Raw genomic sequence first — 13,134 nt, 5'->3', positions numbered from 1 at the left:
AGGTTGGGTTACCATTGATGGTGACTCAAGTAATAGGTTTTAATCCCATCTCTCTCGAGGCTCGAAGCATATTATGTTTATTCTCTCTACAAACCCTAGGTTGGATTATATGTCAAGTTTTTTACTAATTTAATATAATGCAAGGTTATAATTTTAGTGGAAATGAGCTTCCTTAAAGTTTTATATTGAAGCTCAATATGCCTAAACGACTTTGAATTATGATTTTTACTCTTTTCTTTCATTCTAACTACCTAATTATCACAGTTAATCAAGATAGCTAGACTTGACTTATTTATCATGGGAATATCTGATAACAAACCCCTAAGACTTTCAATTGACTGTCTTACCACATAGTCTAAATAAAAAACCACTAATGGCTTTAGTGTTATCAGAATTGGCATCATCATACCCTTGTAGCATATGGTGTGTTCACTAGTGTTCACTAGTTTACAGTTCTATTATTCCAACTATTTCAGAACTTTTTCCACATAATGAGATTGATTCCTAAAATTACATTCGTTAACACTAGGTATTTCATATCAAAATTATCATTAAGGTATTTTTTTTACCTCTAGAATTTTGATATTTTTATTCCCAATTACTAGAATGTTATTTTTATTCCTAGTGACTAGAGAATAAGTATAAAAAAAATTAATTGATTCTATTTGACTAAAACCTTAAGCAAATAATCTAGTTTTTGAGTTGAATAAGCAATTATAATGATAGACATCCCCATGGCTAAATTTAAAATGTGTATTAAACTCATGTAGAAGTGCATAATTACCCTAATTAGTGATTTTTCTCTTCTCTTTTTTTTTTTAAAAAAAATTCTGACAATCTTAACGTTAATTGGTTTTTGTCCTCCCAACGAAATCTACAATTAAACCTTAATTCTTAAAACAAATTCTGGCTTGCAAATACCGCGTATTTTCAGTTTTCACCACCCGTGACATCTATAGAAATTTGTGGCGTGGCCTTTCTGACAGGGTGATTGTCGGTTGCAGTTCACTTTTACAGGCGACAAGATTCTTCCCTGCAATCGAGTATCGCCCTGAATAATCGCGGCCGTGGGGTTTTCCAAACATAACATGGTTAAATCAAGTCATCGGCATTATAGCTCAAGTTTAGAAAAACTCTCTCGAATTTGAACTGAAACTCCATTAATTTGGTCAAAAGCAAGGCCGTGGGTGAAAGTGAAAGCTTCCTTTCCAGGGAGAAAAAACAGAAGAAGAAGAGAGAGCTTCAAGGAATTACGCAGCTTATAAAATTTTAAAAAACAGATAAAGATGATATGAGGGTGACACGGAGATGTTCTAGTAAGAAGGAAATGATGTCCATACGACGGTTCAGACTCTCACCGGGGGTTTTCTTTTTCTTTATAACATACTTGGAAAGGTTTATGGATCAGCGATTCTCATAATCTCATATGATGATGATGTGATTGATTAGTCTCGCGCTTTATATCAGAATTTTTCCTGATGTGAGTTACGAGTTGCTCTCACTTTTCTTGTTCAATGCGCGTATCGTCTCTATTTTTCTTATGGACAAGCGGTTGGAAACAGTCGGAGAAGTGGATTTTAGTATCTGGGTCGTCGGTCATTGTTTTTCTTACGCAGTGGATGCTGCATTTATGGATTACTCAAAAATAGTGGGTTTTGTCTCAGGGCCGTGTGGACTGTAGATCTCGTTGAAAAACATAAATGTTCCATACTTCAGTTTTTCTGGGAGGATTTTTGTAATTGTTGGGATTTTTATTGGTGGAGTTACATTTGGATTGCTGGCTTTGCCCTGGACTGTGTTCTGCAAAGGCGCCGGAAATTGCCGCCGCTTAGGGTCTCAGTTAAGGAACTGATGTGGCGAGGGGCTTTGGTGAAGGAGGTATTGACTTTTCTGGCGACGTTTGACTCGATGAACTGTTTGGTGACTGAATCTGCTCGCCTTCTATGTTTGTTTGGCATTCTGGGTTCGATCTGAAGATATCTCAAATTTCAGCAGTACCAATTTTGTACCTTCACCAAAAGAAGACTTGGTGAAGATGGCGGCTTCATCACCCTCTCCACCTTCGACTGCTTCACCGGTTCCGATTCCTTTACCCACTTCACCACCCTTGTCATCACAGCCCAATGCTACCTCTGATCCACCGACAACTTCAAATTCTTCGGTTCCCGCTGTTCCACCACCTCTATCGCCTCCGTCCTCTGCTCCTCCACCCGTCACTTCACCTCCTCCGGTTTCCGCTCCTCCCCCACCGGTGATTTCTCCTCAAGCTTCACCTCCTCCTCCTGTGCCCTCCCCTCCACCTGTCTCGGCCTCGCCCCCGCCCCCTCTCGTAGTATCTCGCCCTCTCCCTCCGCCAGCCGATACGCCTCCTGCAGTCCCCCCGCAGGTGTCATCACCGCCCCCTACCACGGTTGTACCTTCGCCACCTCCACCAGAGAATCCGGTTTCGCCTCCTCCTATTCGAGCTTCTCCACCACCTCCTTCTACCACGGTTTCACCCTCGCCACCTCCACCAGAGACTCCGGTTTCGCCTCCTCCTATTCCAGCTTCTCCACCACCCCCTTCTACCACGGTTTCACGCTCGCCACCTCCACCAGAGACTCCGGTTTCGCCTCCTCCTATTCCAGATTCTCCACCACCCCCTTCTACCACGGTTTCACCTTCGCCACCTCCACCAGAGACTCCGGTTTCGCCTCCTCCTATTCCAGTTTCTCCACCACCCTCTTCCCCGCCATCATCGACTAAACCACCAGAAAGTTCTACTCCTCCTCCCGATCTACCATCACCTCCTCCCTCTTCAGAGACTCCTGCAACTCCGTCCTCTCCGCCCCCACCAGGTATCCTACTGCCTCCCCCTCCGACCGATTCTTTCAATCCTAGAACTCCTACTTTATCCCCCCCTACCACATCATCTGGAAGTTTAACTCCCCCAGCTAGTCCTACCAATACTAAGTCGTCCAATCCAATCCCGAACGGTGATGTTCCTTCAGGAAATGTCAACTCTGCTGGAGGTGGTGGTGTCGGTAGCGGTACAGTGGTGGCAATTAGTGTAACAGCATCTATTGTGGTACTTGGTCTTATAGCTATGCTTGTCTGGTTTTCTGTGAGGAAAAGGAGAAGAGGCAGCGCTGTCTTAGCGGGTGGGTATGTTAATCCTTCACCATATGGATCGTCTAATTTATCAGGTAAGAGAAGATGTTTTTCTGCAATATTACTGTTATCTTGGCATTCTATGCTTTGCTCAATATGCAAATTAACAGTAGAGTTCTTACCGTGTCAACAAAATCAATGTATGTAGGCTAACCATCTGTGTCAGGTCTAGTTGATTACTTAGGATGCAGACACCTAGATTAAATTTATTCATCTTTTCTCTCTTTTGGTGCTAAAATTTGATAATTCCTACTTTTGAGGAATGTAGGACACAGATATCAATGACACTGATTTGATCCGACTTGTTGGAAAATAATGGAATCTCATAGCTTGTTAACATATGAGCTTTCTTATACTGAAATGATAAAGCTAGGACTCCGTTGGTCATACTTGATAGAATCAACCTGCAGTTCAAAAGGAAAAGAAAAGAGCTCCACAATACTTCTCTTTAACTAGGCATATTATTTGGTTATCTTGTTCTTCTTCTTTGGCTTTGGCTTGCTTTTATTGGTTTAAGTTTAACTGATGAGTTCCAGAATTCCATACTTCATTTGCTAACTTTCTCAGGATAAGCATGCAAAATTTCTTTGTTCTGTTTTGACGGTATCTTATGCCACCCTGTTGCTCAGTTGGGTTAATATTTTTCTTCAGATTCATCTTATTTGAAGACTCCATCTTCTTCAATTCCTTTCATAGCGATTGGCTCTGGTGGCAGTGGGTATCCATATTCACCTCCTGAGCCAGGACCTCTAAGAAATTCAAGATCATGGTTCACTTATGTGGAACTATCAGAGGCGACAAATGGATTTTCTGAGCAGAATCTTTTGGGTGAGGGTGGATTTGGTCCTGTATATAAGGGGTGTTTACCTGATGGAAGGGAAGTAGCTGTGAAACAGCTCAAAGTTGGTAGCTCCCAGGGGGAGAGAGAGTTCCAAGCAGAAGTTGAGATTATTAGTCGCGTACATCATCGCCATTTGGTGTCACTTGTGGGTTACTGCATATCTGACAATCAGAGATTGCTTGTATACGATTTTGTTTCAAATAATACACTTCATTATCATCTTCATGGTAATATACACTGTCAAATTAGAGATAACCTGTTTTTGTTGTGAGGATTATCCATTGAGACCAGTTCCTGGTAAGGCCTTCCTGTATGATTTGCAGATCATTGGTAAAAAGGAAAGGCCCACCTTTGGTCACAACATCACATGATGTGACCTGTCTCATAAGATCATTCCTCTTTCATTTTTCAACTCTAGTCACGATCTAGTTTTTGCAAGTCTAACTATTCAATTGTAATTTACAGGGGAAGGCCGGGCTGTTTTGGATTGGGAAACAACGGTAAAGATTGCAGCTGGTGCTGCTCGTGGATTAGCTTATCTTCATGAAGACTGTAATTACTGTTTTTATATATATTTACGTTGTTATAATGGCTAATTTACTAAGCTCTCCTTTTCTAACTGTTTATTGTCCATTCTCTTTATTATATTAGGTCATCCTCGGATTATTCACAGGGATATCAAATCATCAAACATTCTTCTAGACAACAACTTTGATGCGCAGGTATACATCACTACTACTGACATCTTTTTCTGAAATTTGCTTGGTATAATGACTTCATTGTTGACAATTTCCAGGTCTCAGACTTTGGGCTTGCAAGATTAGCCCTGGATTCATTCACACATGTAACTACACGTGTAATGGGAACATTTGGGTAAGTTATATCTGCTGAACTGATGTGCAATGGCTCACTTTTCCAAAACAAAAATCTAACGATCAAATGGTACTCCAGATATTTGGCTCCAGAGTATGCATCAACTGGGAAGCTGACTGAAAAATCTGATGTCTATTCTTTTGGGGTTGTACTACTAGAGCTTATTACTGGACGCAAGCCTGTTGATGCATCTCAACCTTTAGGTGATGAGAGTCTAGTTGAATGGGTAAGCAAATTTTGTAAATTGTCTAGATTTCTGCACCATCTACTTATTAAGGTATCTACACCTACAGGGTAGTAATGTAGATGATATTATTCTTTGTTCATATTTTTTTATATATAAATAAACAAAAATTACAGGATTGAAGGCCATGTGAGTTGTAACTAAGAAAAAATTACACATTTTAAAGAATTAGTTTTAGTCTAGAGAAGATTACCACGGACGCACTACAATAGTTGGATCCTCTTTGTTCGAGTACTACCAGAGTCAGTAGAAGGCTGACTTGACATAGTCGAGTTTTTCCCAACACGAGAGAGTTGATAGGGACATCTCTCGTGTACCACCGATTACACGAGTCTATACTCGGAGACATCGGACTATGACAAGACCCACTACATTGTGGTTGGGGAGTGAAGCGTTTAGGAGAAATTAATTTTTATTTTATTTTCTATTGTCCTTAGAAGTAAATATTTTATTTGTTTAGGGGTATTTTGGTCTTTAGGGACAATTTTACTATACAGGGTATTTTGGTTAATTTGAAATGTTCTAGGGTTTCGGGTAGTTATTTAAACCAGTTATGCAATGAATTGAGCATTATTGATTGAATAAAAAACTTTTCTTCCTCTCCCGCTGAGTTTCTTCTTCCTTTCTCTCTTTCTTTCTTTTTCTTCTCCTTCTTTATTTTCTCAAAATCTCTACACTGCAGCAATCCGACGCTCGTCTGTGTCACTAGCCTTATATCCATCAATGGAATCATCAACCTTATATCTGATTGTACACACCTACCGATAACCTACTATGGTTGCATCAGGTAGTAGCTCGCACAAAATGCATGTTCTCCTACCAGTCAAAGCTTCCATCTCAACATCCTTGGCCTGTTTCCAACGAGGTGACACCAATGCTTCCTGCACTATAGAAGGAATAGATTAGGTAGACAAGGATAACACAGATTTTAAAGTAATCTGACAAGTTATTAAATGACATAAGTGATACCATGTTTCACATGGTATCAATAAGTTTGGAAATAGGATGTTTGGTCCGTTTTGAGTACAAGCACGAATACCCTTGTGAACAGAAACTGGAAGATCCAAATCACTTACCTCATGTACAATGGATGAAGAAGGCGTTAGTATGGGTGGAGGAGGAGGCATTATAGAAGTATCTTAGAAGTTGTTCTTCGCTTGTATACTTGCAATGACTTTGGTGGTCTAGGAACAACCATAGGAACTGGCGCAACCCTTGGAGCATCATCAATAAGAAGCGGAGCAACAACATCAACACCAATAAGTATAGTAATAGGCTCAACTAACTGAGAAAAGAACGGAACATTTTCGAAAAAGATGATATTTACTGAGATATACGTTTTCTTGGTGGATGGACACTAGCATTTATACCCCTTTTGAGAATGTGAATACCCAAGAAACACACATTTAAAAGCTCGAGGGAATTATTTATCAATAGAGGAACCAAGAACATGGACATAACAAACAAACCCAAATACACGTGGGTAGAGAGAAAATAATTCATTGTCGAGCTTGAGAATATGTAGTGGTATTTGTCCACCAAGTACAAAGGATGGCATCCTATTAATCAAGAAACAAGTTATGAGAACAACACCACTCATTGATATTTAGGAACTTTCATTTGAAACATCATTGTACGAGCAACTTCAAGTAATTGCCGATTCCTCATCTCAGCCATACAATTATGGTGAGGCATATACAACACGAGGACTGGTGAAGAACACCATTGGCAATGCAAAAAGATACAACCTTATTGTTCATAAACTCAAGCCCATTATCAGTATGCAGGACATAAAATGAAGCATAAAATGGAGTTTTTATTTCATTATAGAATTGGAGGAATACATCAAGAACTTCAGATTTTTCTTGAAAGAGATACACCCAAGTTGTTCTACTATAATCATCAATAAAGGAGACAAAATAGTGATAACCAAAAAGACTCAGAACCCAATATGGACCTTGTATGTCTGAGTGAACAACCTCAAACAAAGTACAATTATGGTGTGGACAAGAAGTAAAATAGGATTCATGATGCTTTTCAAGCTGACACGAATCACACTAAAAGGCCAAAGTAGAGGCAACTCTAGAAACAACTAACGAAGCTTCTCTAGAGATGGATGTCCAAGCCTCAAGTGCCATTGAAAGGAGGATTCTACGGTCTGAAGTTCTAATAGTAGGTGATTGATGGAACCTTCCATGTAGTAGAGACCTCCACTCTTATGCCCAAAACCAATGGTCCTCTTTGTCTAAAGGTCTAGAAAGACGCAATAAGTAGGATTGGACGTTATGAAGCATTGTAATGCTTTTGTAAGTTGACTCACAGCAACCAATTGATTGGAAACTTAGGAAAAAATAAAACAAAATCTAGAGACAAAGATGAAGTAGCCTTAGCTATCCCAACACTGCTAACAAAAGAAAGAGGATCATTTGCTAGTGTAACATTTAAAAAAGGAGATGATTGTTTAAGAGAAGAAAACACATTTGACATACCAGACATATGCGTAGAAGCACTAAAATCAATGACACAAGAAGAGACTGGAGTCACATTGTTGGAAGATAAGATCAAGCCCAAACTACCAAGGAAGGCCCACATATGTAAGATTATTATAAGATGGGCCACATGACCAAGGAAGGCCCACAAGATGGGCCCAAACCCATAAGAAGTTGGACCCACAATGATTACCAAGAGCTGGCATTCTTATCACATTAGTTGGAAGATCAAGAAGGACTCACAAAAGTATCTTTATCTTAGGGTCATGACCAAGAAGAGTTTTAGTTTAAGTTATATTTGTCTTTTGTCAATATTGAGTTACCTAATTATGTTAGGACTTACCTTAAGTGTTAAAGTTTGGGTGTAATTGGGACAAGGGTAGTTTTATTGTAATTGGACTCTACTACCTTCCTCTATTATAAATAGAGGTTCATGTACTCTGATTACAACAAGTTATTGATGTCAATGAAGTATTTCACTTTTCCATAAATTCAAAGAAACAACTAACGAAGCTTCTCTAGAGATGGATGCCCAAGCCTCAAGTGCCATTGAAAGGAGGATTCTACAGTCTGAAGTTCTAATAGTAGGTGATTGATGGAACCTTCCAAGTAGTAGAGGCCTCCACTCTCATGCCCAAAACCAATGGTCTTCTTTGTCTAAAGGTCTAGAAAGACGCAATAAGTAGGATCGGACGTTATGAAACATTGTAATGCTTTTGTAAGTTGACTCACAACAACCAATTGATTGGAAACTTAGGAAAAACTAAAACATAATCTAGAGACAAAGATGAAGTAGCCTTAGCTATCCTAACACTGCTAACAAAAGAAAGAGAGTCATTTGCTAGTGTAACATTTAAAAAAGGAGATGATTGTTTAAGAGAAGAAAACACATTTGACATACCAGACATGTGCGTAGAAGCACTAAAATCAACGACACAAGAAGAGACTGGAGTCACATGAAATACAAACATATCTGATTTGGCCATAGTGATTGTAGCAGTGGGAATAGTTTGGTTCACAAATGAGGAGGAAGTAGTAAGTCGAGTAATACATTGAGCCAGCTGTTGAAGGTCATCAGGGGCACTAAGAAGAATTCCAACTGTACCAGTAGACAACCCACTTTCTATAGCACTCGATTTTACCTGGGCAGGCTTACCAAAACTATCCAAAATCTTATCTGAGCAATGGTTGGTATGCTCACAATAAACACCTCCTATCAGTGCTCTGCACGACCTTGGCCATGATCAGAATTATCTCTACGTCAACCATGTCTTCCTCGGCCATGTCCAACTCTACCTTCTGAGTGCTGCTATGTTAGCTGAATAATAAGGGCAGCAGCCTCTGTGTCTTCATTATCCTGGAATTGCAGCTATTTCGGCCTGAATAACCCGATTAAGCACTTTGTTAAGAGATGGTACATCAGTTACTAGAAGAATCAAGGTCAGAATTGCATCATATTTAGATCCCTAACCATCTAGGAACTTAGCAACATATAACTTACAACACTACTTCCGAAGATTTACTTCATTGCTAGTAAACGGGTGATACATCTCAATCTCATTTAAAATCCCCTGTAGCTCACCAAAGTAATCTATCATACATCTATCTCCCATTTTAAGGGTTTAGGGCAAGCAACTGAGGTTAAAGCTGATATACTCTGTATAAGTTGCTTTCTTGAGCAGATAATGACTCAAGAACAGTCCAAACCTGTTTCTTAAGCCTTATTTCTATACTATTGAGCAGTTAGCTCATAGCCTAAATTTCTTCTGCTTCTCAATCTTCTGTAAGTGGCTGGGGAGGGTCTTCTCTCAAATATCTTACTTTGCTCTTGGCCTGCAAGTAAATTTTGATAGTTCAAGCCACTTAACCTTGCAATTATAATAACAATTGCATCATTCCCTTATGAATGCACACTATCTTTTACCGAAGAAATAACTTCTTCCATATCAGACATAACTATTTCTTAAAATACTTCAAACAACTTGAGAAACTACAATTCAGCCACACGATTCAACCAGAAATCACACAAACACACCAAATTCCCTGCATAGATGATGTGGGCCCCACATAGGATTGCTAAATTTAGAGCATCAACTCATCGACACTACAACAAGGCAAATAAAGGTTATAATAGCATCAAAACACTTCAAATACACAATTCCATACAAAAGAGGAGATAACATAGTTCCAGGTATTAGTATGGGAGTTTGCACAGCCACAAAAACAGGGAGGTTGCCATAAACAACCTTCTGGGGGCATAAAAAACGTATATAACTGCTCAACAGACAGCACAAGCCACAACCTTAAAGTTATGGCACAGAGTAAGTGAAAAAGTTCTAACATTTAACTCCAATCAGCAGAGAATTGGAGAAATGCCATTCTTGGAGTGAACACAAGCTGAGAAGGGGAAATGAACTTGACTAGATGTTCACTTCAGATAAGGCCATTCTTGGAGTGAACACGGGCTGAGAAGGGGAAATGAACTTGACTAGATCTTCACTTCAGATTGATCTTTTGGTGGATACCGTGGAAAATTGAGTAGATGAGAGAGAATGGAGAAGAATGAGGAAAGCGAGAAGACGACGAAGAGAATTCAGAAGTGCTGCAGTGTGTGGCTCTATTCTTAGAGGTCAAAATTCAACCTCACATTTTATTAAATAGGTCACTTAAGTGGAAACTTAGTACAATAACATAAATGCCCCTCCTGACTCAATTACTTATATCTCCTAGTATATACATCATATAATTTGAAAATTGAACCTAATGTACATCGTTAATAGACGAATACTCTCTTAACCCTTGAGGGGAAAACCAATACGTAAAATACCCAAAATACCCTTGACACTTACAACTTTAACACAGATGAAGTTCAAGATGGAGTTCACAAGTATTTGAAGTCACAAGCCCACTGGTGTAGCAACATGGATCGTTATATGATCGTCTAGCTTTGTGATGGTTTCTAAAAAAGCTGACATGGGTCAAATTTGGAACCTTTCCATATTGTTACATGAGAACAAACATGGTGGTAATTGTCCATCTAACTTGAGGATAAAAATGAGTGAAATTATTATTTATAAGTGAAAAAGAAATACAATGCGAATAACCATACTTTATGTCATAGTTGGATGGCTCTCTTCAAGATCCTATTGGACTGCCGGGTTCTCACATCATCTGTTACAACTTTGGGAAGTAAAATCCTCCACACGTGTTGTTGTGTTTCTTCATCAAGCTTTAGCTGAAGATGACTAACCTTGCTGCAATCAAAGATGTCATGGCTTTTGATATGCGTATTAGGGTTGTGGGCAATAATCATAACTTAAAAAGTGTTTTCAACAAAAAATCCTCTAAAATGCATTTAAACATTCTTTGCAGGCTCGACCATTGTTGACCCAGGCACTCGACGATGGGAACTTTGAAGACTTAGTTGATCCAAGGCTTGGCAAGAACTATGTTGAAAATGAGATGTTTCGAATGATTGAGGCTGCTGCAGCATGTATCCGGCACTCAGCTTCAAAGAGACCTCGAATGGGACAGGTAAATTCAATTTAACAACAACAGCCACGCAAGTTCATATCATAAGAGGGGATTATGTTAACGTTTTTCATATATTTACATGCACAGGTTGTTAGAGCTCTAGATAGTTTAGCAGACTTATCAGATCTAAGCAATGGGATGAGGCCTGGTCAGAGTGAAGTCTTCAACTCTGTGGAGCAATCTGCAGAGATTAGATTGTTTCAGAGAATGGCATTTGGTAGTCAAGATGGCAGTATTGATTTTAGCCAAACCAGTTCCAGTATGGATAGGCAATTGTTACAGCACTGACAGCATTAGGTTCAATATATATTTTTTTAATTTTTTAATTTTTTTCAGTAAATATTTTTCTTCTGCTGCAGTCTTTATCCCTTATTTTTCTACTGCTAGTAAAGGGTGAGTTTTGTAGTTTTGGAGCTCTGACAGTCGGAAAACGGTACATAGCTTTTTGCTTTATATTACCTTTCTAATTTTCTTTTATTATTATTATTATTATTATTATTATTATTATTATTTGTCTGAGTTGCAAACAACTGACGAGATGTAAATTGAAACATTTTGGTGTAAAGTGTAAATTCCTTTCCTCTTTCTACAGTGAAGTGTTTACATATCCATGGAATATAGCATTCTTTTTATTTTACTAAAATTGTTTATATAATATAATAAATTAAACTTTAACACTTAAAAAGATATAAACGTCCTTGTATTTGCTGGCAAGTCATTTTGATAAAATTGCAGAAACATGTAATCCATGGAAGTTCTTCCATTACAGAAGCTTGAGCTTGGGGAGGAAACCTGCTATGTTGAAATTTGCAATTTTCATTTTACATAGTGAAAATTTTGTTATGCCCCCCGAATTTGTTCATTTCTATGCAAAGATAAGATCAATTGATGGTAAAGTTATTAAAAACATCCAAATGATAAAATCATTTTTCAAGGTATTTATGCCGTTGTTTTTTGCAAAAGTTCATGCTTTGTGAAACAACACAAAATTATGTAATGGCCATTAAAGCTGCTTTAGCGGAAATCTGCACAAGGCCAGGCCGTGGAGGTCCAATACCGGCACCATCCCTGTATCAACGAGACAAGTTTCTGAGGTGCATCCTGGACCCATCGGCAGATCTCTTCTCATACAGATGAAGAAGCAGAACTTTAAACAGACACAAGTGTGCTGACAGGAGAATTTTCGTTGCAGGAAGAAGAAGAAGCAGAATGGTGTAATCTTAGCAATGAAGTTATGCTCTAATGGTTGCAGGTGTTGTATGTTCTAGTCAAACAAGTAACTTCACAGCCAAGTTTTGTCTTCCTTGTTGGATGGTTACATCTGTATGGAACCCCGGCTGGCTGTCTCAGAGATTCAGAAGGGTCTCCTAAGATCTGATGAGGGAACCTGCAAAACATTCAAGTTTCCCGATTCTGTGCAGCTAAATTTGCCGTCCAAGTCTCTCTACCCTACTTGAAGAAATGGGTGTTTCATCCACAGCCTCCTCCTCTTCTTCTTTTTCTCCAGGCTCTTATCCCTGCGTTCTACTTGAATGGAGGACTTGAACACACTTGCACGTCGCCATATGTTGCTGCTTGTCAATGTCTGATTGCCCAAATTCTTGTGTTTGTCGTGGGCAGACTGCCCCTACAGACTAGTGAGAGTAATTCTGTGAAAGGTATAACAAAGAGAAGAAGAAGTACTAGAAGAGAGGAGATGGGAGGGTTCATATAGACTGTCACAATGAAGTAATTGAAGTAACCCATTTGACGTCGTCCATAGCTACACTTGCCCCTTTTGAAGCTCAGAAAGTATTGGACGAGTTGTTGAGAGAAGGCCGGTTTGCGTTTGGAAGCTTCTGGGGAAGGAAACAATGATTGATAATTCTACTGGATCAATGCATAACCGCTTGATTCCAAATAGGATTCTCTTGTTTTAGAAGAAGACCAAAATGGAGTAATTTGCAGCATATATCATACATGTCGTAGAACCAATTCAAATCCAATGAATTTGATGGACTCGA

At 39.0% G+C, this 13,134-nt stretch overlaps 1 protein-coding gene across 1 annotated transcript; it reads left to right on the top strand.

Moving 5' to 3' along the window:
• Positions 1–1,396: 1,396 nt before the first annotated feature.
• Positions 1,397–11,681, top strand: LOC137940218 (proline-rich receptor-like protein kinase PERK8). Its single transcript, XM_068785162.1, has 8 exons — positions 1,397–3,185; positions 3,802–4,218; positions 4,457–4,543; positions 4,643–4,713; positions 4,788–4,864; positions 4,943–5,090; positions 10,970–11,131; positions 11,219–11,681. The coding sequence occupies exons 1-8, from the start codon at positions 2,036–2,038 to the stop codon at positions 11,417–11,419; spliced, it is 2,313 nt and encodes a 770-aa protein (XP_068641263.1). The 5' UTR covers positions 1,397–2,035; the 3' UTR covers positions 11,420–11,681.
• Positions 11,682–13,134: the final 1,453 nt, after the last annotated feature.

Source organism: Aristolochia californica, unplaced genomic scaffold (assembly GCF_029961685.1).
Source record: "Aristolochia californica isolate CCGP_79_NKW_82.1479 unplaced genomic scaffold, dmAriCali1.0.hap1 SCAF_9, whole genome shotgun sequence".
NCBI lineage: Eukaryota > Viridiplantae > Streptophyta > Magnoliopsida > Piperales > Aristolochiaceae > Aristolochia > Aristolochia californica.
Note: the sequence above shows the minus strand (reverse complement) of the source record. Positions and strands in the feature narration are given on the sequence as shown.